General features: G+C 43.3%; 1 protein-coding gene across 1 annotated transcript in view; it reads right to left on the bottom strand.

The window, feature by feature from the left end:
- The window catches only part of LOC311054655 (voltage-dependent T-type calcium channel subunit alpha-1I-like), a gene marked incomplete at both ends in the record, with an annotated part of 249,150 nt that overhangs the window by 5,175 nt on the left and 217,125 nt on the right, over nucleotides 1-26,850 (bottom strand). The window contains 5 exon segments of the mRNA XM_084070659.1: nucleotides 2,935-3,051; nucleotides 11,461-11,610; nucleotides 15,929-16,426; nucleotides 21,104-21,225; nucleotides 23,857-23,935. Of these exon segments, the coding sequence (XP_083926785.1) occupies nucleotides 2,935-3,051; nucleotides 11,461-11,610; nucleotides 15,929-16,426; nucleotides 21,104-21,225; nucleotides 23,857-23,935 (966 nt within the window).

The raw sequence follows: 26,850 nt of genomic DNA, 5'->3' as shown, positions 1-26,850 counted from the left end.
GGTGCTTGGTCAGGGCCCCTTTGGAGTTGTTTTTTTACCACACTAGGTGCCCCTTTAGTGCCATTTTGGATTCCTGCCGAACACTAGGCAGCCTGAGAGTGGAGAGCAAAGGAATGCGGAGGCAATGCAGAGACGATAGAGAGATAGAGGGAGAGAAAAGCATAATTTATCTACAAGCTCACAATGCGTCGCGGATGCAACACATTGTGAGCTTGTAGGTCTGCAATTTTCGACGCGCGACACTGCATGTCGTGTGATGAAGTATGAATCGGCAGTGGTGGAAAAAGTACTCACATGTTTTACTTAAAGGGGCTACACCATGAATTTCATTTTTTTTTTGGGCTCCCCAGTGTCTCTTGTACCCAAAAAAATATTTTTTTTTAACATTCAGTCATTCATGCTCATTTCATGGATTTCCTGAATGGGCGTGTCTGAACAGGCCATTTCAGAATGGCTGTGCAAGTGATGTCACTTGCACAGATTTTGCATTGACGATGGCCAGACAGAATTGCTCAGTAGCTCCCCCCTGCCCAATAGGACGTTTGGTATTGCAGCTGAAAAAGCTTGGAATGACAGACAGTCAGATTGTGAGAAAAAATATCTGGATGGTTTTTAGGCTTACAACCTGTTTAAAACGTATTAGGGGGCAATATTTATATATAATATATTTTTTTTAATTCATGGTGTAGCCCCTTTAAGTAAAAGTATCAATACTGCAATGTAGAAGTAGCCTACTCTGTTACAAGTGAAAGTCCGGAATTCAAAATTTACTTGGGTAAAAGTACAAAGGTATTGGTATCAAAATGTACTTAAAGTACCAGCAGTAAAAGTACTAAAATGTTTGAAAATATCAGATCTACAAGCTCACAACGTGTCGCAATGCACCGCGTTGTGAGCTCGTAGATTGGCTATTTTCAAATAGCCTAGGTATAAAATAGGGCTAAAGTGTTTAATGTATGTTTTATACTGTTGTAATTTATATCTGCGAAGTAACTAGTAACTCAAGTGTTCTTATAATTGTTGTGGAGTAAAAGTATAATATTTGCCTCTGAGATGTAGTGGAGTAGAAGTAAAAGTACTGAAAATTGGAAATACTCCACTAAAGTAAAAAATACCTAAAAAAAAGAGAGAGAGAGAGAGAGAGAGAGAGAGAGAGAGAGAGAGAGAGAGAGAGAGAGAGAGAGAGAGAGAGCATCAGGTATGGGAGCTGGGGAGAGGTTTATTCATGAGGTGGCCTGTGGTGCATGGATGGAAGGAACAGATTCTTCAAAGACAAGATATTTGCCACTGATACATGTGGTGAATGGAATAAAGAGCCATCTGCAGCCCAGAGGTCCATCATCTCTAATTCAAATGAGAACTCACTGCATGTCCCCCAGAATAATAAAAAAAAATAAGAAAGAAGGAAAAATAAAGAAAATAGAAAGCTTTGTGCTTTATGTGTGTAGTGCACTGCTCACACATTGGAATAATGATTTAGCACTGAACCAAGTCTGGGAGCTCTGAGGGGATGGAAGTGCAATGGCAGTCATTGCAGTGGTTCATTAGTACTGCAGGGCTCTGAGGCCAGTTCTTATCCATTTAACCCATTAAGACCGGGAAAGCATCAGTCAATTTAGATTTTAACCACTTTAACCATTATTTTATACTTTGGCTATTCAAAAATCAGCAGACAAGCTCATAGCGCGGCACCGAGCGCTGAAAAATCATGAAAGGTTGTGCAAATCTTTGAATTTTAAAGCGAACATTTGTAATTCAAATCTCTGCTTCTGGGGGTCCCTGGAACTTTAATATTTTGAGATGGGGGTCCACGGCCAAATACATATAATGTTGGGGGTCCTTGACATGAAAATGTTTGAGAACCACTGATATTATAGCAACTTAAGCGTTTCAGTAAACCGTTTGTATAATCGGCCCCAGGTCTTAATGGGTTAAGTCTGGGAGTGTACAAATGTAACCAAATGCGCCTGTACAGGTTCAATTGGTTATGTTTGTGCATACTCTGAGTTACGAATGGATATATTAGCACTGAGGAACACAATAGTTAGTTCCTTTTTAAGCATGCAACAGCTAAAATGAAAACACGACAGTTAGCATTGAGGAACAGTTGAGGTCTCTTTCAATAATTATGTAAACACACACAGAGTAAAGTCTCTCTACTTTCCCCCTGTTCCCCAAGTCAGTGGTTCTCTAGTCTGGGAGGCATTGCGTCGGAGCTTGGACAGCAGGGGCGCGGCCACTGCGTTGTGATTCAAATCAACAGCCAATGAAGAAAAGGGGGCGGGATCCACATGCAGTGGGTGTTGCATCTAAATAGGATCGACGGGAAGCAATTTCCCCTTGAGAAATTGCGGCCGCCATTGTTGTGTACTGCTGTTTGCCTCTCGTCTGACTTTTTAGACGAGTTGCACAGCTCTCAGACCGGTAAGAGGCGTATCCGCTCAGATTCTGAGCGTAAGTTACATCCCGCCCACAAATACCAGGGCTCTGGCCCAGAAGTTCCTCGCCGAGAGCTGGCGAAAACTTCTGGGAACTCAGATTAGTGGTTCTCCAACGTTTTCATGTGTAGGACCCCCAGATTAATATGTATTTGGCCGCAGACCCCCATCTGAAAATATTTAGTGTCAGGGACCCCCTTACAAGATTTGTGTTTGTAATATTTCAAAAGTATTCACATTTTTTTCAAGATTTCTTTGAAAAATCGTGAAATACATGAGCACACAATGTGTCGCATTGTGGCACGTAAGCTTGTAGATCAACTATTTTCAAATACCCAATGTATAGTTTAAAGTGGTTTGATGCTATAATCATACAATTTGCTGGGAACCCCATGGTGTCCGCTCACCCCACTCTGAGAACCACTGCCCCAAGTCATTGAAGTCCTGAAAAATCAATGTTGCCCTTCAGTCATCATGCCCTTCCTATGTCACCCACCTTGCCCTCTTGTGCCAGCAGCTGGTAGGCCGTGTGTTCGTCCAGGCTGAGGTCGTCCGGCAAGGCGGGGGACGAGGACTTGTCCGACAGCTGCTCGATCTCCGCCATCCTGATCTGCTGCAAGGAATTCACCTCAGAATTACTCGATGAAGGCAGATCATGAAAAAAGCGATGAAGGCATCTGTAACTCTTTCCTTATTTCCTGGAACACAGCTGAAACTGTTATTAGGCTCTACTGTACCCTGTTTGCATTCGCTGGTTGAACGGTTAACACTATATGCAATACTTACATTTTTGAGTCCTCACCTTATATATATTATTTTTCAACGTTTTTTTCTCTCGCTTTTCTTTGATAGTTTTTCAGTGAAGATGGACAGGAAAGAGGGAGAGAACAGTAAAGGTCGTCGGGAACGGGACTCGAACCCGCAACGCACTGTCAGGCTACATTTGCACCTAAGTACCTGAACCGCTATAGGCCAGCGATCCGGGCCCTCACCTTGTATTTTTATAATTAGATTTGCATGTGGCATCAGGGCCATGCAAGGACGTTTGAGATAGATTACATACAAATTTAAGTAGTTACAAGTTCATCAATTACATTTCAGTAAACTTAGAATTCCGTGAAGAAATGTGTCTATTAATCACGGGAGCAAATTTAGAAACAATGTAAACCCAGTCAAACAAAAGTGTATGTAGTTAAAATTGTTAATGGCAATGATGAAAGCCCTAAGAATTTTGACCGATTAATCCTTTAAAAGGCCTAACAAACGGAACCTAGCAAGTTCACACTTAGTGCGTGATGAGGTGCATGGGATAGACATATATCCTAAAACTAGACTTATCAGAAGGGGAAAACGTGGGACCCTGCCACAACCGGTGGCCCAGGCCAGCGATTCCAGGGTCCAAAGGTGGGCCGCGATTTTATAGAACATTAATTTAAAAAAAGATGTCAAAAATGAATGTCATGGTATTTTTGCTTTAACCCATTAAGACCTTGAAAGCATATACGTTGTTATACCTTTAAAACCGGGAAAGCATCTGTGTCATTTTAGATATGTATTTAGCAACATGATTTATTTATTTTTTGAATAAAAAATCTACGTTTTTCAGAAAACTTACATTTTTTAAATCGTCCTCAGGTCTAAATGGGTTAAAACAACCTTGAAAACAAAAGAATCCTATGAAGGCACGCAGGCAGGTATCCGAGCATCAGGTGGTTCCAACAGTATTTGGCATTTCATGGTTCCATGAACCATGGTTTCATGGTTCAGTATAAGAAGAGCAATTGGTGGGAATCTCTGATGATCTCCTTTGTTTGACTAATGTCTTTGACATGCCGCGGAGACAAGAAGTGTATTGATATACTTAGTCAGCGGCTGACATAGTGAAGCAGCCATTATCCCGTTGGTGTTTCTACATTTCTGTAAAGAAAGCAGGGGCGTGAGAGATGTTTAAAACATAGTAACATCACTTTGTCTTCATCAAACGAAGAACGGATTCCCAGCGGACCTGAAATGGCAGCAAAGTGAGAAACAGGAATGTGGAAGGAGGGAGTATATTAAGTGTGTGTGTGTGTGTGTGTGTGTGTGTGTGTGTGTGTGTGTGTGTGTGTGTGCGTGCGTGCGTGCGTGCGTGCGTGCGTGCGTGCGTGCGTGTGACCAAAAGTCAGTGGTCATCCTTTCCAATTGTGTCCTTTGTTCGGATGAATGGATATCTTAATACACAGCTACAATGACGTTCTAGACAATTGTGTACTTTCAGTTTTGTGGCAAACCGTTTTTGCAGAAGGCCATTTGTGGAATGTCTTAACCCTATCAAACAACGTTCGGAAAGGAATTGAAACGGCAAATGCAAGCCAGGCCTCATCGCCCAACAGGATGTGCCTGACCTCACTAATGCTCCTGAATGCTGAGTGAAAGTAAATTGCAGCAGCAATCTTCAATATTGGAGATTGATATTGTAGCAAAGCACGTTACGGTATAGCAAACCATATCATTTGTTTCCATTTATCAACAAGACCATTAATGAGGTCAGACACTGATGTTGGGCGATTGGGCCTGGCTCACATTCATTTCATTCCAAAAGTGTCTGATAGGGCAGTGGTTCTCAAAGTGGAGTCCGGGGACCCCAGAGGGTTCTCAGGGGTCCCCCAACAAAATCAGTTAATATTGCATTACAATTTCACTACACCACTTTAACCGTATTTTATGCTTAAGCTATTCAAAAATAGCAAAACAAAAATATTTCTTCCTCACTCATCTCGACCAACCATTTCTGTATGGGGAAGGTTGCATTCACCAATTAAAAAGTAATCAAATATTAACCCACAATATAGTATATAGATACTTTTACTCTATTTATACTTAATGTGAATGTTTGATATTGTTGTCTTGTTATCTGACATTTTCCATAGTTTTTTCTCTATTGATTAATCAAGCCATGCAAATTGTGTTAAACTTAGTTAAGCCATTAAGACCGGGTGCGCATCTGTGTCATTTTAGATTTTAGCTATAACCATTATTCTATACTTTGGCTATTCAAAAATAGCAGACATACAAGCTCATAACGCGACACTGAGTGCTATTTTTTTTAAATCTTGACAATTTGTGCAAATTTTTGAATACATATACTGTATATTTTTTAAGTGAACATTTAAATACATATAATTTTGGGGGTCCTTGACATGGAAAAAGTTGGAGCACCACTGATATAGCAACCAAACAACAACAATGATAGGTATTTGGCCATAGACCCCCATCTCAAAATATTTAGTTCCAGGGATCCTCAAAAGCAAAGATTTGAGTTAAAATGTTTGAAAACTTTTCACGCTTTTTCAAAAATAGCAGATCTATATCTGCTATTTTTGAATAGCCAAAGAAATCTAAAATGACAGAGTTGCGTTCCCGGATTGAACGGGTTAAATACGGCTGCCTTTCCCCGTTGAGGTGACAGAAGGAGTTGAATGTGTCGCACGGGGAAGTGAGCTTTGTGAGACCCATTCCTCGTCATTGCAATGTTCTGCCGGTGGTGACTTTTCGGAAAGTGGCAGCGGTTCACGTAACTCGATCACGTAACTCAAACACTGGCCAGCGATCTCCCCCTGGATAGCCAACCTGTCCTCATGTAAGAGAAGTCACTTGTATGCTGCGTCCATTTCCTTGCAAAGCTGGTCAAACAGACGTGAGTTAAAGGGCGTGTGCTTCAATGTGGTTTTATAATCTTTCCGATGTCATTCAATACGCTATTAAACCATTAAAACCGGGAAAGCATCTGTGTAACCACTTTAACCATTATTTTATACTTTAGCTATTCAAAAATAGCAGATATACAAGCTCATAGCGCGTCACTTCGTGCCGTGCTATGATCTTGTAGATCTGCTATTTTTGTGCAAATCTTTGAATAGACATATTTTTTAATATGTGGGTCTCTGGTACGAAATATTTTGAGATGGGGGTCCGCGGCCAAATACATATAAAGAAAAGGTTTGAGCACCACTGATATAAACGTTTTGTAGAATCTGCCTCAGGTCTTAATGGGTTAAATTCAGGGGACATTCCTCAGCTAGCCAGCATTTCTCTTTATGTAATTTCCCATTCAGATGCAACCGGTTTAACCCAGGTAGTGAAATTACACACGGCTGTGAATACTTCTTGATCAAATCATTACATGCACATGCACATCGCTCGCCGAGTGAAGACTTTGGAAACGATTATGGATCTCACTTTCCAGCAGTTATATTTTGTCATTGATCATAATATTGTAATTCTATGAGAGATGCGCACAGACCGCAAAAGGGGGGGAATTGTGAGAATTCCATGGCATGATGGTGGAGAATTGCATCTCCGACATGGATATAACTGACAGGCTGAGGACCCCTGGTCTGGAATGTTAATGTAGCTGTAGCATTAAGATTTATATTGACCAGAACAAAGGACAATAATTATGAAAAGTAATTAAAAAGGGTGACAATTGACTATTGTCATATTGTGTGCGCGTGTGCGTGTACGTGTACGTGTACGTGTACGTGTACGTGTACGTGTACGTGTGCGCGTGTGTGCGTGTGTGCGTGTGTGTGTGCGTGTGCGTGCACAGAAATATCCAGTGGGCATGTATGCATGTGCATCTGTACGTTCAGATCGAGAGAGAGAGAGGGGGGTAGAGAGAGAGAGAGAGAGAGAGAGAGAGAGAGAGAGAGAGTAAGAGTGGGCTCATGAAATATGGCCGACTGAAATCCAATGGAGTGTGGACTGTTGGCGATGTATTAACACATGGCCGTGGGTGAGAGAGACAAAGAGCTTCATAAAAGGGAAATTCATGGCTCATATGCAACAGCAAATTACCACCACCCAGGGTCCTAAGGAGGGAGGGGGGCAGAGAGAGAGAGAGAGAGAGAGAGAGAGAGAGAGAGAGAGAGAGAGAGAGAGAGAGAGAGGTGTGAGGAGGAGAAATAAAGCAAGCCTATAAGCAGCTCATGGATTTGAGAGTGGCTGAAAAATGTGCTAGGTGTGTGTTGCTTACAGCTATCATTAAAGACCCCATGAAGTGCAAATCAGAGCTCCGAGTGGCACTAAAAAAAAGAATGTGAGATGGGGGAAAGTGCCAGCTAAGTGATGGTAGGTAACAGTGCAGACAGAAAAGAGCCCGCTTTGATGTGACTAATAGTCAACCATATTTATTCTGCAACCAACTGGGAGTTTCTTATGTGTGTTGTATTTTTAGAATTTAGAGTAGTTTCAAGTAAAATGTTCTGCTACCAAAGTCCAGGGTGGCTTATTAAAACTTTCCCCTGGCACATTTACAGGCAGTATGAGTGCAGGAAAGCTCATGCACTTATGTAGCTTAATGCTGTCCAGAATCCTATTTGTTTTATTTAAGTGATGAACAAGTAAAATCCCCTTTTCATGTAGGGTCTTTAAAAGGGCGATTTTTTCCTCGTCAACGTGATCACATGTAAATAAAACTTGGTAACACTTTACTTAATGGTCGGGTCTATAACGTATTATAATCACATGCACACTTACCAGGCTTAATTACACTCATTTACAATGATGTTTATAATTATGCATAACAACTTAATACTTAGTATTACAAGTGCTGGTCATAATGCATTATACCGGTAAGCTCAGTGGAACAGCACATTATACTGTAACTACCACAACATAGTCAGTTATAAAGTGTCTTTATGTGCTGTTCCGCCATGTAGGGACTACTGTACATGGGAGAATTGGATATTGGCAAACGACTACATTGGGAGAAATAAGAAATGGTACAAAATATATATATTGAATAAAAAAGTACAACACATGCCTCTAATTTCATTTCATGCCTTTGTGCCTGTCCTAGCAGTGTAAGAACCTACGTACATTAATCTTAGCCTCAATGTGGAGTAGTCAAATATAAGTGTAGCCCGTCCTGCCCATGTCCTCATAGGACCGGTACTGGAGGTGATGCCGCTCCCCCCTCCCCTTCCAAACAATGCCGGGACAGGGGGAGATCAAAGGAGATTGAGTGTGACTTATAAATGATATTCCCAAGTACCTCTTGTCTACCTGAACAGAGATCACATCGCACACATCTCCCACGAGGGGAGAGATTCAGCTGTCTCAAAATGATAAGCGCACATAGCCACACAGACACACACACACACACACACACACACACACACACGTGAGCGCGCGCACACGCGCACACACACAGCGTGGCATATGGTTGAAGGACAGAGGTCAGCAACATGGGGGCGGGATACAATAAATCATCAGGGTTAGCTGGAAAATATGGATGGACGGACACAAGGATGGATGGATGGATGGATGAATGGAAGGATGGGTGGAGAGAGAGAGCAGACATGTAAAAGAGGAGGGGGGGGGGTGTTAGAACAGATTGATGGCTTGACAGCTCCTGCAGACAGGCAGTGACAGGTGATGAGGTTCAGAGCCCAGTTATTGCTTTTTTTTCTGAGTTGACCCGCATTGCACTTTATCATTGTGATGGACAATAGTAACACAGTCAGGGACAGTGTCTGTGTCTGTGTCTGTGTCTCTGTGTGTGTGTGTGTGTGTGTGTGTGTGTGTGTGTGTGTGTGTGTGTGTGTGTGTGTGTGTGTGTGTGTGTGTGTGTGTGTGTGTGTGTGTGTGTGTGTGTGTGTGTGTGTGTGTGTGTGTGTGTGTGTCTCTATTTGCTCATCTTCACCGCACTTACTTTGTTTGTGCACAAGTTTCTGTTCATGTGTATGTTTGTGTACTGCATGTTTTACCTTGGGTTTTCCATATAACGAACACTTGGAGATCACGCACACTTATTGATAGTAATAATAATTATTATTATACATCAGACTGATATAGTGCTTTTCTTAGTACCCAAAGTCGCTTTACAAAACATAACTATTTACAAAATAAGAATACATAAAAAGTTAAAAGGCAAAACATATCAAGCTAAAACCAAGAAGCAGAAAGGGAGATTTGGTTTGAGTTAGGCGGGGAAAGCAATTCTGAAAAGGTGGGTTTTAAGGGAGGCTTTGAACACGGCAAGAGTGTTATTGGAGAGAGAGTGTATATATGCGTGCATCAGGCATATCAGGAGTGCTTGCAGAAGGACACTTGATGTGTGTGCATGCAAAAGGGCTCATTCACCTCACTCTCCCACGGTAGGAGACACTGACCGCTGCCGCAATATCGCAGCACAAAGGCTTTTAGGCATGTCATCACAGTCGGCTGGAAACCTTGTATGTCCAAAATCGTTACTTTCCAGAAAAAAACCCCACAGACAGACTTTCACTTTAAACTAAATCCAGAAATGGCTGATCTATAAAAAGCTCACAATGCGTCGCGATGAGACGCGTTGCGAGCTTGTAGATCGGCAAATTTGTTCTACTTTTGTTTTTGACACTGTATAGTATGACGAATTAAAAACATTAAAAGTTGAAATACAGTATGGACTCGGAGACATACAAGGTTTCCGCCTGACATCAACGATATACAGTATTCAGCACATCAACAGTATATCATCAGCCCCTCTCTGACTTCAAGCTGTCTCGCATGATGTATGCATCCCATTGTGTGTGAGTGCATGCCAAGAGGGCACAAGCTCCTATACATCCTGAGTGTTGATTCAACTCTGAGAGTGGACAAAATGTAACCAAATGGACCCGTACACACCCTCAGAGTTACATAACGGATTAACACCCAGGATGTCAATGTGTATGTGCATGCATGTCCGTCTGCAAGTCTGTGCAAGATGCATGCGTGCGCGTTTGCTCATTTCGCTAGTTCCAAGCACTGTGTGTGTGTGTGTGTGTGTGTGTGTGTGTGTGTGTGTGTGTGTGTGTGTGTGTGTGTGTGTTTGGTTCAAGGGTTTTGGTGACTTGATTTCACATTTTGCAGTTAGCAGGGATGTGATTAGCAAGAAAATTGCCATTTAGCTACTTCAGTTAATAAGATCCTTATGATAAAAGTACTGTAGCAGGATCATGAATTCAGTGCATATAGATTTATTTTTCCATTTGTGCTTCGAGTCCACAACTAGAACCCCAGCAGTTGTCTGAGGCGCTGTAGGGTACAGGTATGCATTTTCTTTGCACGGAAGGAAGCATCCATCATTTGGTATTGGCCAAACACCCAGCTCAGTGGTCTTGTGGTTAGTGTGTCCACCCTGAGACATGGGAGGTCAGGGTTTAATCCCCCGGCCGAGTCATACAAAAGATGACAATGAAATGGTACCCAATGCCTGGCACTCAGACTAGGGGTAACTCCCTGTGACGTAGGTTCCATACACACTCTGGAAACAGGAGATAGGCTCCTGGACCTAAAGTCATTAGTCCTTCGGGTCCCAAGGCTATACTTATCTTAGCAATCACCCACCAGTGTCTGTACAATGCATTCTCACTCCAAACTCATCACATTTTTCTCCTCCGATTGTGATGATACACAAAACCCAGTATGGCATTTTCTTTATCTATTGTGTTTGACTCTTTGACAGCCAATAACAAGATTTCTCGTCATTTTTTGCTAAGGTGTATATATAGTCTGCCAATGACGAGAATGACGCGATTTTGTGTTTTCAGTGGTTTTACACTAGATGGCGCTGTTCACTCGCCTATGGGTCAATGTTAGGCTCTCTGTGAAGCAGAGGAGCAGCGGGTCACGTGATCGAAAAAAAAACCCAGCCCATTCATTCCTTGTTATTCGATTTGGGAGAATGGCTTTTTCTCTGTTGCTGTTGCTTTTTGGCGAAAACAGCCTACATTCAACTGACCATGGCACGGATGTTTAATGAATATTTTATGATTTTTCAAAGGTTAGTGAAAACACTCAAAAATCTCTGGCAGTGGCGTAGCAAATTATGTTTTATTTCTGGCAGTCAAAGTTAACAAAAATGTAAATTTCGTGTTGATTTTACAGTAAAACAGTAACCAGTAGGTTGACCCCGGTATGGCCAAGCGTCCATACAGTATGTGACAAGTTGGGAGTGAGAATGTGTTGGTACGTGTGTGTGTGTGTGTGTGTGTGTGTGTGTGTTTTGTGTGTGTACCTCTTGCGGGTGGCCCTTGCAGTCCTTGCAGAGGGGCGGAGGGGAGGAGTAGTGGTGAAAGACAGAGCCGGACAGGTTGTCGATCATTAGCATTTCTCCTTCCAGAGAGTCACTGATCAGTAGAGACACGCTGTCCAGCCACTGGCTCTCCTGGAACATACGTATAAACATACACACACACACACACACACACACGCACACACACGCACGCACACACACACACACCCGCATACGTACACACACGGACGCATATACACACACAGGGTGCAAGCGGGCAGAGCCAAGTGTGGCACGCCGGCGCATACACATGCACAACATGCGAGAGGCATGCGAGGACAAGAGAAGAAAAACACGCAGGGGAAAACGCACACACCACCGCTGTTAATAACGCACACACACACGGAAGCGCGTGTATGCACGCACACTCCCATGTTGACGCATAGTCATACGCTCACACACCCCCACACACCCCCCCCCCCCCCCCCACACACGCACGCACGCACACAAGCTCAAACTCACACGTTTCACGTTGCACTATAATAGCTCGCATTTGTACAAGTCGACTACAAAGCGGTAATGCGTTAACATTTTGAAACAGCCAATCACAGCACTACCTCTGTGGTGCTCTTCCTCCTGATCTACAAAGTAAGCAACACGCACCTGCTCTAACGGCGTTCTAGTGATTCCCAACCAAAATGCGCTCCGGCACCCTGTGATTGGCTGAGATGCATGGAAGGAGCGCTTTGTTTCATGCAACGTCCTGCGTATGTGCACAGCCATAGTGGACGGTATAGGTTATCACGTGAACCAAAATGAGCGCTCCCTGAGGGCAACTTGGTTGGGAATATAGCTCGCACACACCCTCTAATGTCATATTGCGACCCCAGTCACCTTCCATGGAGGTTATAGTTCCCCGATTGCGATTACACAATCATACACTGCAAAATCCAATGTTAATTTAACTCTGAGTGTGAACAAACATAACCAAATGGACCCGCATTTTACATTTGTACATTTGTTCACTCTCATAGTTACAAATTGATAAATTAACACTTTTTTACTGTGTATGGAAGCATTGAGTACTGCCATTAAATTTGATACATAGCCTCAATTAGGCCGTTCAATACATTGTTGAAACAATTAAAACTAAAACATTAGATCGAGTTCCAGGGCTGTTGTCAGGTTTCGAGGCAATTTAGATTGAATCAGATTTTTATGTCCCTTTTTATGATCCCTGCTTGCTCAAATCTAATCTGCCAAATTGTTTTCCTTGGAAATTTCCACGCATTTTATTGTCACACGGCTGGCTCTCAAAAAATGAAAAGTGTGTTTCTTGGAGTAGTCTGCACTACATTTCACCCAAAGGAGTGCGGTGCTGAATTCCTCGAACTGTAACAAAATAATGATTATTACTTTACATCAGCAAAAGTACTGTTAAACCAGGTCGCATCCGTTTTTATACCCCGACCACTCGCTCAATTTACGCAAACACCCCAGGAATGACACACACACACACACACACACACACACACACACACACACACACACACACACACGCGCGCGCGCACGCACACACACACGCCACGCATACACATCAGGTTTTGTTTCCAAATGGTGGGACCAAAGGGGGAGCCAATCCCGTTGGGGAAGGCTTTATCCAGCTGATGGCCGCTCAGATGGCCAGGATGAACACGCGGAGGGGATGATAGCTACAGTCTTGCTCAGGGACACTTCGACATGGGTGAGCTGGGAGGCGAACCGGTGACCTTCTGAATACCAGACGGCCTCTCTACTCACTCAGCTATGGACGCCCCCACTGCACATTAATGCGTTCTATAAGTACGCCTCTATACGCGTGGATAGCACTGGCCACTCATACACAAACACACAAACACATCACGCACACGCACAGAACTCAGCCAGTCCACAACGTTGTAAGGGCTAGGCGGAGGCTACTATTGAAACATTGTTTGATTGACTGCGGTGGCCTATATGCACCAGCCTCCATTAATAAGTGTATTAGCAGACAACAATAGGAGCCGTCTTCAGGGAACAGAGTTGAGAGAGAGAGCTGAAATTAATTAGAGGCTCTATCGTACTGTCACTGCCTCCAACATTATCTCACCCTTTCTCCTTTCTACTCGTACTTGTAGTGTAAAACCGGAGATTTTACTGTGCAGTCCAAGCAGCCCTTTTTATGTCTAATGCATTTCGACACATTTACAAAGTGCACTTTGAAAAAATATTCTTTCATTTTGAGGTATTATTATAAATCGTCCCCTTGAGATTACAGTTTTCATCTCTGCTGCACAAATTAGCTAATTTTCTGTCTGTTATTTCTTCATTCTCATATTCTGTGCTTATGTTTTCAGTGGAACTTCAATTAAGCCTACTCAAAGCTAGCTAAACTACTACTATGTACTCACCCTGACTCATTTTGTGTTTTATTCCAACAGCTTTGACTGTTTCAATTCAAATTATTACCTCTGGTTATGATGTGCCATCAGATAGTACAGTACAAGTGAGCTCCTTCCAAATTACAAGCACGTACAAATAATGCATACATTTGTACAGCAGTAGACTCACACAAAACACTAGGAGCTGCGAACAAATTGCGTTAATCCTCCAGGTCCCTTGTTATTTCCCACCAGAGAGAGAGAGAGAGAGAGAGAGAGAGAGAGAGAGAGAGAGAGAGAGAGAGAGAGAGGTTGCAACTGGTCTGTGTTACGTAAGTTCTTTTTGTCAGTCAACACAGGGCTATAAATGGCTCCATGCAGCCAAATTTAGCTTCCCAAAGGTAGAACGCATCGTGGCAGGCGCAGGGCGATGACTCATCTTTGTGTGTGTGTGTGTGTGTGTGTGTGTGTGTGTGTGTGTGTGTGTGTGTGTGTGTGTGTGTGCATTATTCTCATCCTATCATTAGGAATTTCATTACTATTAAAAAAAAATGTGTTGATTACGCAGCTAAAAAAGTAGCTGTGTGTGTGTGTACGCCCACGTACGTACGTGTGTGCATGTGTGTGCGTGTGTAGCTGGGGGCATGCGTAGCTGAAATACTAGCTCCGAGAATGTAATATGCACGTTTACTCACATAGTCTCATGGGTGTAACGAAAGGTTAATACGTCTTAAATAGGAAAATAAACGGCTTAATTGAAAAGGTGATTACACTGAGACGTATTTTCATGTCCACCGGGGTTACCATGGCTACAGACTCAGAGAGCGCTGAAAACAAGAGAGCTGAGTTTGAACAAGAAAAGGCACAGAAAGTGTGCGGCCGTGGAGGTGCATGCGTTTTCACTCACCTAAAAGAAGAACAAAAAATCAGTAGCTTTTTATTTATCGTAGCTGTCGGGCAGAAACCTTGAAAATCTCCATATTTCAACTTTTCCATGTTTTTTTTCGTAAACTAATGCCCCCCTTCGTCATGCTACAGTGTCCCACAAACGTAGCTAAAATAGCTGATCTGCAAACTCACAACGCATCGCAAGTGAGCTTGTAGATCTGCTATCTTTGAAATGTTTTAAAGATATATATTTTTTGGCTTTTATGCCTTTATTGATAGCATAGTACTAGTCTGACAGGAAATGGGGGGAGAGATTGGGGAGTGACATGCAGCAAAGACCGTCGGGGTCGGCACTCGAACCCGCAACACACTGTCAGGCTACTTTTAGAGCCTTGGTGCCTGGACCGATACGCCAGTACTGAACGAATGAAAAGCATTAACAAGAGCTGGTGAATAAATAATAACCACATTGGATCCATGAACACAGGTTATTGTTTTTTCTTCTGAAAAGTAACGGTTTTGCCCGACAGCGACGTTGTTTTATGCACTGCATCGTGATAGGCAATCAACTTGCTGCAGTGATTACTGTTATTTGGTATTGGCTCTTTCTTGTAAAACCTCTGCCATTTCTCTTCTTTTTTGCCAAGCCTTTCTTTCTTTTCTGCCTTTGTATGCATATCTAAGCTCGCATGACCTTTCCTTGCCTCTTCATAAAGGCTGCATAAGCAACATAAAAGGAGTGTTTTATCAAAGAACTGTCCATCAAATGCACAATGAACCCAATAAAACAATGATGCATTGATCTCTCTCTCTCTCTCTCTCTCTCTCTCCATTTTAACTACTGTATGCAGTATCCCTCCATTGTTCTCCTTTAGCATTTTCTTCGGCTTGAACCTAATTTTCTTCTGCATGAACTAATGCATGTGGAGCAAGCTGACGGGAACACAGACGCACGCACACGCACACACACACACACACACACACACACACACACACACACACACACACACACACACACACACACACACACACACACACACACACACAGGCACGCACGCGCACACAAATACACAGTCTCGACCCTCTTGGTGCTGCAACATACACACTACATGCATGCATCTCTCTTGTGCACACACACACACACACACACACACACACACCCACACCCACACCTCCACGCTCACCTGTGCAGGGGAGTACATCTTGCGGATGGAGGAGCTGCTGGCGCTGAGTGGGCCCGGGTGCATGGTGGCCACGTGGTGGTGCGTCTTCTGCCCCGCCTCGCCCTTCTTCTCTCCCGCGCCGGCGCCGGCACCGCCGCCCGCCTTCTCCCTCCTCAGCGACGGCCGTCCAGCACCTCCTCCTCCTCCTCCTCCTCCTCCCGGACCCTTCTCCGGTGGCCCCCCCACCCCCCCACCCCCACATCCGGGGGCGCCCATGCAGCAGAGGGTGCCCTGGGCCAACTCCAGCTCAATCTCGGCGTCCATCTCCGCCTCCTCTTTGGCCTCCTTGTTGGAGTCGTCCAGGTGCTTCATCAGCACGGCCACCACCACATTGATGAGCACGAACTGGGCGGTGAGCACGAAGGAGACAAAGTATAAGGGCGAGATGAACTGCAGGCTGGGGTTGCAGGCGTAGTCCACGTCGGTGCCGTGGTCCGGCGGGCACTCCCGCAACGTGTCCTGTGGGAGAGGGGTGGACAGCAGGGGGACAGGAGCAGTGATTCTCAGACATTTTCATGTCAAGGGCCACAAAAATCTATATGTAATTGTAATTGGCCACGGAACCCCATCTAATACAAGATTTGTGTTGTAAAATGTTTCAGAATTTTTCAACAAATGATTTTGACACTATATTAACTCATTTTGTTGGGGACCCCCTGGAACCCCCTCAAACACACCTGGGGGCCCGATTTGAGAACCAATGCTTTAGAGCAGTGATTCTGTATAAACGCCTACTTCAGAGCACGCAGTGCGCTTCTGGTTTGCTGCTGCTCTGTCTCGCTACACAGCGGCAGCGGCAAAGTTGAACTTTTTCTCAACTTTGACGCTTCACTTTTTGCTTGCTCCACCTCCTACTGCGGTGGGGAAAGGGGAAGTTGCTCCGTTCCATAGACAATGCACTGAACCTCGCCGTTTTCTCAAAACATGGCACAAAATACCACTGCTGGTGTGAATTCTGCATTAGAGCTGTATTGTAGCTCTGTGTGAATTTAACTCAGAGTGTGTACAAATGTGACTGAATTGTCGGGAAGGAGCATGCAAAACAAGTCGGCATCTGGTCTTGATGTCACAGCGATGTCTGCCTTACACCACAGACCGCCCCTATATCACAGCGATAAGCACATTTTACCAGACGATGGAAGAGATTTGACCCCACACTCTCTGGAGGAACAGGAATATACTTGTCTCATCTCTGCACTAAATTGTCTCTCTTCTGCAACACGATGCAATTCTGTCTTCTGCAAAGCATTATTTTTGTGTTTTTTTGCCTCTGGTTAACATTTGCTCAGCGGAGTTCATTCTGAGCTTAACCAAAGTGACAAGTGCTTTCTGGGGGAAGCAGACTTGCTGCCTGTGACCACACATAACAACATAAGCCCTCTGAGCCGCAGCCGGCGTCTTCTTTGCCTAATTTGACGTGACATTTACACACTGCGCTCGCTCTCACGCAGTTCCTCTCGTACGACTCTTCTTCTTTTCCCCCCCCCTTCCTTTTTGCCGAACCTTGCACCTTTTTGCCCAACCCACTCGGACTCGGTCACTCTTTTCCTCTTCCTCATGTCATTTTTTGCACTCATTTTCCCCTTAGAGCAGGGTTCTTCATCGTTTTCAGGCCAAGAACCCCCTAGGTGAGAGAGAGATGAAGCACCCTCTATATTGTATAAAATTGTGTTTCAGATAAACTTTTGCTGCCCCTTTTTCCCTCTACACCTGTAACTCTTTGCCAAAAATAGCCAATCTACACAACGCCATCACAAGTGTTGCAGCGCGAGGCGTTGTGAGCTTGTAGATCTGTTATTTTTGGCTCAAGTTCTCCTCAGAAAAGGGATGCTAGGGTTCAAGTGGTTAATGTAAAAAAAAAAGAAAAATCATATCACACAAAGATTTGGCGGACCCCCTGTATTAACTCCGAGGGCCCCCTAGGGGTCCCGGACCCCCTCTTGAAGAACTCTGCCTTAGAGTACAGAGAGGGTAACAAACCAATATGTTATGCTCCCCTTCTCAAACTGCCCTCCCCAGTTCCTCATTAAAAACCATAGGTGCATAAGCAAACTCCCCACCCATTCTCTCTCTCTCTCTCTCTCTCTCTCTCTCTCTCTCTCTCTCTCTCTCCTCTCTCTCCTCTCTCTCCTCTCTCTCCTCTCTCTCTCTCTCTCTCTCTCTCTCTCTCTCTCTCTCTCTCTCTCTCTCTCTCTCTCTCTCTCTCTCTGCACTCTCATTATTCCTTCTCATTCCCTCTCATCAGCGTGCGACTGCTGGTTCCCCCTCGCCCGCTCCCTCGCAGTGCCTTGGCCGGTTTTCACCTCACAGGTGGTAATTTGACAGCAAAATGACAGCGCTCTCTGCCGAGAGGTAGCATCTGTGGCCCCGGCTGGCCCACTCTGCAGTCCACCCCTACACCTCCCCCACCTCTTCCATTGTGTGCTTAATTGTCTGCCCTGTCACACTCCACCATATTACCCAATACCACCTCAGCCTGGGGGGTGTGGAGGACTGCTGGTAGAAGTGGCGAGATAGCAGGTGCACGTGTGTACTTGAGACTGGAATTGTGTGTATGCGTGTGTGTGTGTGCGTGCGTGTGTCTGCACATGCACAGATTGCGCGCGCACGCACACACACACACACACACACACACACACACACACACACACACACACACACACACACACATACACACACACACACACACACGCATGTGCTCCACAAAGGCAGGTCTTCAGGAGGTCATGTCGCTGAGCCAGCACTTTCCTGAGATCGTTAAAGATGCCTGGAACTGCGGACAGGAGAGATGATGGATGGCCAGGAAGATGATGGACATCGAGGGAGAATAGCGAGGAAGAGGGCGAATAGAAGGGACTGCATCTCATTTCAAGTACACAGCTAATTCTTGTTCTCCCACCTCGTTGTCTCTTGCTCCGTCCGGCTGCGTTTTAAATTGAGCAAACGGTACACAGTAAAATCCTCGGTGGTAAAGGTGCGATCTGTAACTTTTATGTCCTGCCCCTTAGGGCTAGTTTAACCAACTTCCTTTTCTGTAAACAAGCTAACAAGCAGGGGATCTGTATGGTTTGGTGCCTCTAGGCTCACTCCATTTGCCTCTTTGAAAAGACAACTTGGTTTCATTGTCTCTGCCAGGCCGAGGGCGTGGCCGAGACTATGTTTTGCACCCTGTCCGTCTGCCCGTCCGTCCGTCCGTCCGTCCGTCCGTCCGTGTGGCCGTGTGTGCGTGTGTGTGTCCGTCCGTCCGTCTGTGAACAGCTAATCTCAGTCACCGTTGGCCCGATCGGCGTGAAACTGTGCACACACTCCCTGGATGCCAGAGCAGAACCTCTGCCCCAAATGTCAACCTGTTATAGCGCCATCAGGAGGCCGATCTTTGCTAAACATGTTTCTTTATATTACTCCGACAGATTTTGTCCATTCTGTACACAGTATCTCTATGGTCATGTGATCAAGATGGATCTGTCCGATTTTTCATATTCCATTCTGATTGGCTAAGATTGGCATCTAAAGTTTGCAGGAGTGGCTCGTCCCACAAATCAACATATTGTGTCTGCAATAACGTCATCAAAATTAATCCCTCAACTTCTACAGATTACACTCACCTCCATAATGAATGACCTCTGCTCCAAAACAGCCGATCTACAAGCTCACAACACCTCGCAATGTAATGCACTGTGAGCAAACGTTGAAAGTTCAGAAATTCTGTGAATTTTGAGAATTTGTGATTTTAATTTAAATTTCAAAATGTTATGTTCTTCTATAATGTCATGTCCAAAATATTGATGCCAGGGTTAATGTGGTTAACAACGTGTCGGGGTTGTACTTCCAGGTCCAATGTCACATTTTGTATAATCAATTTTAGAAGCTTCAGGGCAGGCGTACATTTGATTCACATATCTATTGATTTACAAAGACGGCCGCCACCTTACTGTGTCCTTGTTTGTGTGCTGAGCAACAATCATCTCTTTAAAATCCATGACAATGACAATGCTTCATGGTCAGTCAATGATGTCAAAGCAAGACTCCTCAGACCAAATTGGATCCATGTGCTTCATAATGTAATGTGGATTGAACTTGCGCAGTTCAATCAATACATTTTGTAAACATCAACAACTCCCAAATCCAGGAAACCAAGACTCTAATCTGTGTACTTTGTGGGGAGGATTTATTGACAGTGAATGAGACCTACGACTTCACAGACTTCCAACTTGTCGCTTAACAGTCAATAAAGCTTTCTTTTATTGTGCTTCTAACAACCGTCAACTGGAAACGTATACATAATGCTCACCCTGGGTATAGGGTGTTTAAACGGCTCCAGAGTCAGACTCATGAAACTGTGGCTCTCTTTGCTTGTAGCTTTGAGCGAGTGTTCATGCAAATGAATGTAGATTTAACTACATTAGCTCATGTGAATATCTTGTGCATAATTTGTTGGGGAGGGGGGTTCCTCTGAAACACTTGCTAAAGCTCCAATCTGTTATGGACCATGGAATAAGTTGACATAACAGAGTGGCATAGCACAATCTCCATGCCATGGCACACATTATCAATTTGGCTATAGCAGTGGTTTTCAAAGTTTGGTCCGGAGACCCCCAGGGGTCCTTGAGGAGGTTCCAGGGGGTCCCCAGCTGAATGACTTAATGATCATAGCATCAAAATCAGTTTAACCACTTTAACCCTAATTTTTACTTTGGCTATTTTGAAACCAGCAGATAAGCTCAGAGCTTATAGATCTGCTATTTTTGAAAAATTGTGAGAGATTTGTTCTAATCTTGACAATTTTTTTGTCACTGGTAGGCGGGTTTCTGAACTGTCCACAGCCCTCCTCTGAGACACAGACCGAGTAGACAAATATGGTACCATATTATAATGAGCATTGGTGAGGACCAATTATATGAAGATAGGTTGAAAATGGGTGAACTTGTCGTCTTTTAACAGTGCAGAAAGTGCTGGTAAAAGACCAGCTCAAACATCTCCTTCAAAGTAGTAAACACAAATAGTGTACAGATATGAAGTTAGTAAACAAGTTAAGCTGAACTAATACCACACCAAGAGACAATGGCTGCTACGCAATGTTTGTTGTCCAAGAAAATCACTTGCAGTGTGTGTTTGTGAATGATGTATGTATGGTACCTTCATGATGCCGTTCCAGTTGTCACCAGTGGAGACTTGGAACAAGGTAAGGAAGGCCATGCCAAAGTTCTCAAAGGTGGCGTGACGACTCATACCCTCACACGGATAGTCTGCGTTACACACTGAGGAGGACAGAACACAGACTATGTTACACACTGAGGAGGACAGAACATAGACTGTGTTACACACTGAGGAGGACAGAACACAGACTATGTTACACACTGAGGAGGACAGAACATAGACTGTGTTACACACTGAGGAGGACAGAACACAGACTGTGTTACACAGTTAATTATGGAAAAAAAACCCGATAGGTTAGGGTAAATACAGTGCTTATAAACTACACATTATATAAAGTAATTGTAAACTATTAATTGTAAATACATATGCACTAATTATATAATCTCTTCAACAACGTTTACGGGTGAACCCCAGGAAGATGAGCTGATGTTTTGCATCGGCTAATGGGGTTCCTAATGAACTCAATAAACTCAATAAACCACAGCTAACACTTTTCATGCGTTTCAAAGCACCCACTTATTTTGGTCTCTGAGCTGATTGGATGACTGTCCCGAATACCTGAACAAACATTGACACTATCTGTATCAAATCTGCGTCAACAGGGACAGATAATGTCCTGGTATTTGACTCCATAGCTTAGATCACAATTTTGGGACGTCCTTGAGAAAGCAACAGTCGTATTTGACACTAATCCTTCTGGTCTTCCAAGAGATATTACTGTTAGCCACGTCTAGAGAAAGCGAGGGAAAGATGACAAGTTTAGATATCGCCTCACACTTTGTTATGGACGTTTTAGAACAAGGCACTTCTTAGGAAGAATTTAGCTTTGAACAATCGTTGAAGGATTCCGTTTTAACTCTGACCGGAGGAAAGCCGAAACATTAAAAAAAGAAAACGACAATGGAAAGGAAGAGATATGTGAGAGGGTGAAGTAGGAAGATTTGGTTAAGATTAAGCTATCTCAGTGTCAAGACCACAGAATGCTAGCATGTGCAAAAGGCGTTATCTTTATCCGATTAAAGTGGGAAATCATACGCATTAGAAATTAGGAATGATGTACAGTACAGTTTGGCTGTATCCCAGGGATAGGATGTATTCTCCACATAGTTGCACAACATAAGTTTAACACTGAGATCAAATGGTCATTGTTAAAGTCAACATTTATCCTGGAGCAAAGTTCCTAAGGCTAGAGTCACCAATCTGTGTTGTAGCCTGGAGACACTTAAAAAAAAGAGAGCGTGTCCCTTAAATTTTTTATACAAAGCTGATTATAAAAGCTGTTAGGACCTTTGTGTGAACCATTAACCCATTACAACCGGGAACGCATAGCAGATCTACAAGCTCATAGTGCGACACTGCGCTATGAGCTTGTAGATCTGCTGTTTTTGAAAAATCTTGAACATTTGAGCAAATCTTTGAATATATATATATATTTTTTTTCAAACAACATTTTTATCTGGAATCTTTGCTTCTGGGGGTCCCTGGAACAACATATTTGCACACATTTTCACGATTTTTCAAAAATAGCAGATCTACAAGCTCATGAGCTTGTAGATCTGCTATTTTTGAAAAGCCAAAGAAATCTTAAGATGACACAGATACTTTCCCGGTCTTAATGGGTTAAAGGCAACATTTATCCTGGAACAAAGTTCCTAAGGCTAGAGTCACCAATCTCTGCTGTAGCCTAGGCCCTAGGGACACTTAAAAAAAAGAGCGTGTTTGTTAAAAAATATACAAAGCTGATTATAAAAGCTGATAGGAGCTTTTGTGTGAACCATTAAAGGCAAACATGCTTCAGTTCCAACTTGGTTTTTAGAACTGATGGAAAAAGGTGCATTCATATCCCAGAACTTTTCAAATAAACCAAAAATTCTGTCGGGCAGAAACCTTGTACTGTATCTCCATATTTTATTATTTATAAATAAATTCCCTAGTTTATACTGTTGTATAACAGTGTCACCTAGTAGCAAAATTGCAGATCAGTAAGCTCACAACATGCCACAATGCAACACATTGCCTAAACTGACATGCCCGAAATAGGGATGCCCGGTTGAAAGTGGTTCAGTCTGTCTGTGGGTTTTTATAAATATTTAACCAATGTAAAGTATTAACAAGAGCTTGTGACTAAATAATGACTACATTGGATCCATTGGAACACATGTTCTTTTTCCACTCCTTAAAAAGTAACAGTTTTGGACACCCCACAGCGAGGATGTATGAGTCAGCACTGTTGTATAGTGCTCTGTTTCTCAACATCGGGTCTGGGGCCCACCAGGGGTCCACATGTACTATTATGGGTCCATTTGTACACTCTCAGAGTTAAATGAACACAGAGGATTTCACAGTATAGATTAGGGTGTCAGATATGAAAAACAAATGTGTCAAGTGGAGGTCCATGGCTTAACCCATTAAGACCGGGAACGTATCCGATCTACAAGCTCATAGCAGCGCTATGAGCTTGTAGATCTGCTATTTTTGAATAACCGTGAACATTTTTGCAAATCTTTGAATATACATTTTTAAAAGTGAACATTTGTAACTCAAATATTTGCTTCTGGGGGTCCCTAGAACAAAATATTTTGAAATATTCTTAATTTTTATTTCAAAAAACTGATTTAAAAGACATTTGTAGAATCGTATCTCAGGTCTTAATGGGTTAAATGATGGGGGTGGGGGTTCTTGAAATGAAAAGGGTTGAGAATCAATGATGGAGTGTGAGTGACGCCACTCACCCAACTCTCCAAAGAGCTCCACTCCCAAGGCGGCGTAGATGAAGAACAGCAGCATGAAGAGCAGGCCCAGGTTACCCACCTGCCACACACACACACACACACACACACACACACACACACACACACACACACACACACACACACACACACACACACACACACACACACACACACACACACACACACACACACACACACACACACTTGTATTACCACTGTAATCTACTTGTGAAGACATCAACATTTTAGGACAGCAATTTCATAAATGCCATTTTTATGCCTTTTCTTAGCTATTTTTGGGGCATTTTTAACGGCTAGTTATACTTAGTTGTGTTTGGGTGGGTGTCGCACTCCGAAAATAGCAGATCTACAAGCGCAGAGAGCGTCCCAGCGCGACACATTGTGAGCTTGTGGATGGGCTATATTCGGTGCACAACATCAGCGTGCAACTATAGATACAAACCAGGCATAACTCCAAACCTATTAAACCTAACCTGCCTAAACCCGACCCTAACCTGAATCCTTTCATAATCGTGAGTATCGTGAACTTATATTTATAACCATAATTGTCCTCACATCTATTTCTCAAATTCTACTATACTTGGGGGCATTTGACTCTCACAAGTATAGTACGCGCGCGCACGCGCACACACACACACACACACACACACACACACACACACACACACACACACACACACACACACACACACACACACACACACACACACACACACACACACACACACACACACACACACACACACATTACATTACATTACATTACATTACAGTCATTTAGCAGACGCTTTTATCCAAAGCGACTTACAATAAGTGTATTCAACATAGGTAGGGAACGAAAACTACTAATCACCAGAAGTTTTAAGTGCATTTCCTGCAAAAACAAGCAACCAAGAGTATACCTAGCGCTAAGGTAAAAGTACAATATATCAGCTACCTACTTTCTTAAACAGATGAGACAAAAAATGGCAAAATCAAATGAGCACGAGCTAAAACAAATAAGTGTATCGACTAAACAAGATCCAATAAAACAATACAAAAATAAAACAAGAGTTCGTACACACACACACACACACACACACACACACACACACACACACACACACACACACACACACACACACACACACACACACACACACACACACACACACACACACACACACACACACACACACACACACACACACACACGGCTAAAAGGTGTTAATGTTGCACAGTAAACATTCAAGACAAATACTAATGTACTTTTTAGAGACAAAATCCCTACTAGCCAAGTGCTCAATGTCACACGCTGTCGCTGCGCCGCCATCGCTCCGCTGGGAATAGTAAAATGCATTGTGTTTGCCTCCAAAAAACGAACCATGTTACTCTAATTGTCCTGGTCCAAAAGAGAGATTTAGCTCTGTCAGCTTAAAATGCAGGGAGAAGCTACCAGGGATTTCCTCCACGGACGTCTGAGACAGTGTGGATAATGCATGAGGAGAAGAAAGAGACTTCACACTAGTCAATCTGTGTTAAGCAGACACTTGTTTGAGGCTCTTGTTTGCTCCACTGCAGGCTGGAACAGCACTATAATATACTTGTTCTTGTTCTTGGGAGAATTTGGGAAGAGCAGCGTGAATGAAGCAGAAGACAGTAATGCTTATCTGGAAGGATAGCGCTGTGGAAACATGAGCTGAGTCAAGCTGTTTTTGGAATTGGCTATAATGAGTTTAGACGCAATGGGATTTCAGTCAAATACATTTTTTTCAGATACAAAAGAGAAAATATTCAAACGGATCACTTGTCACTTGCGAGGATGGTAAAGTAAAATGAGCAGCAAGCAAGAAGTCAGTCGTAGCAGTTTTGTAAAAGCTGCCTTTGTAGAATTGCAATGTGGTGGGTACTCTTTGACTATTACATTAACTGGATGGATACATAGCATGTGCTTATCGCCCCCATTTGTGCTCAATTTTGTTTGATTGATTGAATACTTTATTAGTCCGAAATGTAAACAGCACATGATACAGTCAGACATTAAGGCTATAAGGATAACACAAAAAAGTCATGGGGACTTCTTTCCATTGTGGTCAATTCATGTCTAAATCATGACAAACAGGGCAAAACTTTTTCTTCAACTTTCCTTCATGCATTCATGTCATATTCATAAATTAGAGCTATGCTATGTGGAATGCTTAACAATCTTAACTTCATTAACCACTTGAACCTTAGCATCCCTATTCTGGGGTGAACGTTCGTCAGAAATTGCCAATCTGCAAGCTCACAACCCGTCCCATTGTGAGCTTGTAGATCAGCTATGTTCGGCGAAGATGTTCAGTGTATACTTAAAACAGGACAGGGGACTCCAGTCAAATAAGTATTTAGGGTTTAAGTGTTTAAATGGCTGGAGCTGTATGGGAAAATCCAGGCTATAGGCCTGAATGTATCCACTTAGAGGAGAGAGTTTATACTGGGGCCATTACAATATTGGAGGCACTTAAAAGAAATTAGCCTACTTATATGTTGAACTCAGTATTACCTTTAAAACTCTAGTCACTGACTAGAGCTTTAAGCATGCAGCTTTAAATGAAATAAGCAGATCTATAGACACGATGTGACTGCTTTTCGTCCAAATGGCTAAAGCCTCTGTCTCATTCAATTCACTGTTTACACTTACTATAAGTCCGGACATAGACAAGAGGTAGGCTGTGCATTTGGCAGAGAACAACACTGGATCCATAAAAAAACAACAAAAAGAAAACACACCAGCAAAAATAAACACATAAATAACCAGAATTGCTGGGCAAAGTATAAACGAGGACAAGCGCTAATGACGTTCCCAATCAAAGACGACATTCCATGTGGTGACCACATCTGCCGTGGGACATTCACGAGGCCTAACAGCCATTCCCCGACAGGAGAGAGAACAAGAGGCGTTGGACTTTAGTGTGGATGTTAAGCGCTACAGCTGGGGCTGTTAACATTAGCCAA

The sequence above is a fragment of the Gymnoscopelus microlampas genome, assembly GCF_963454915.1.
Source record: "Gymnoscopelus microlampas genome assembly, chromosome: 11".
Classification (NCBI taxonomy): Eukaryota; Metazoa; Chordata; class Actinopteri; order Myctophiformes; family Myctophidae; genus Gymnoscopelus; species Gymnoscopelus microlampas.
The sequence above is the reverse complement of the archived record's forward strand: the minus strand, read 5'-3'. Positions and strand labels throughout refer to the sequence as shown.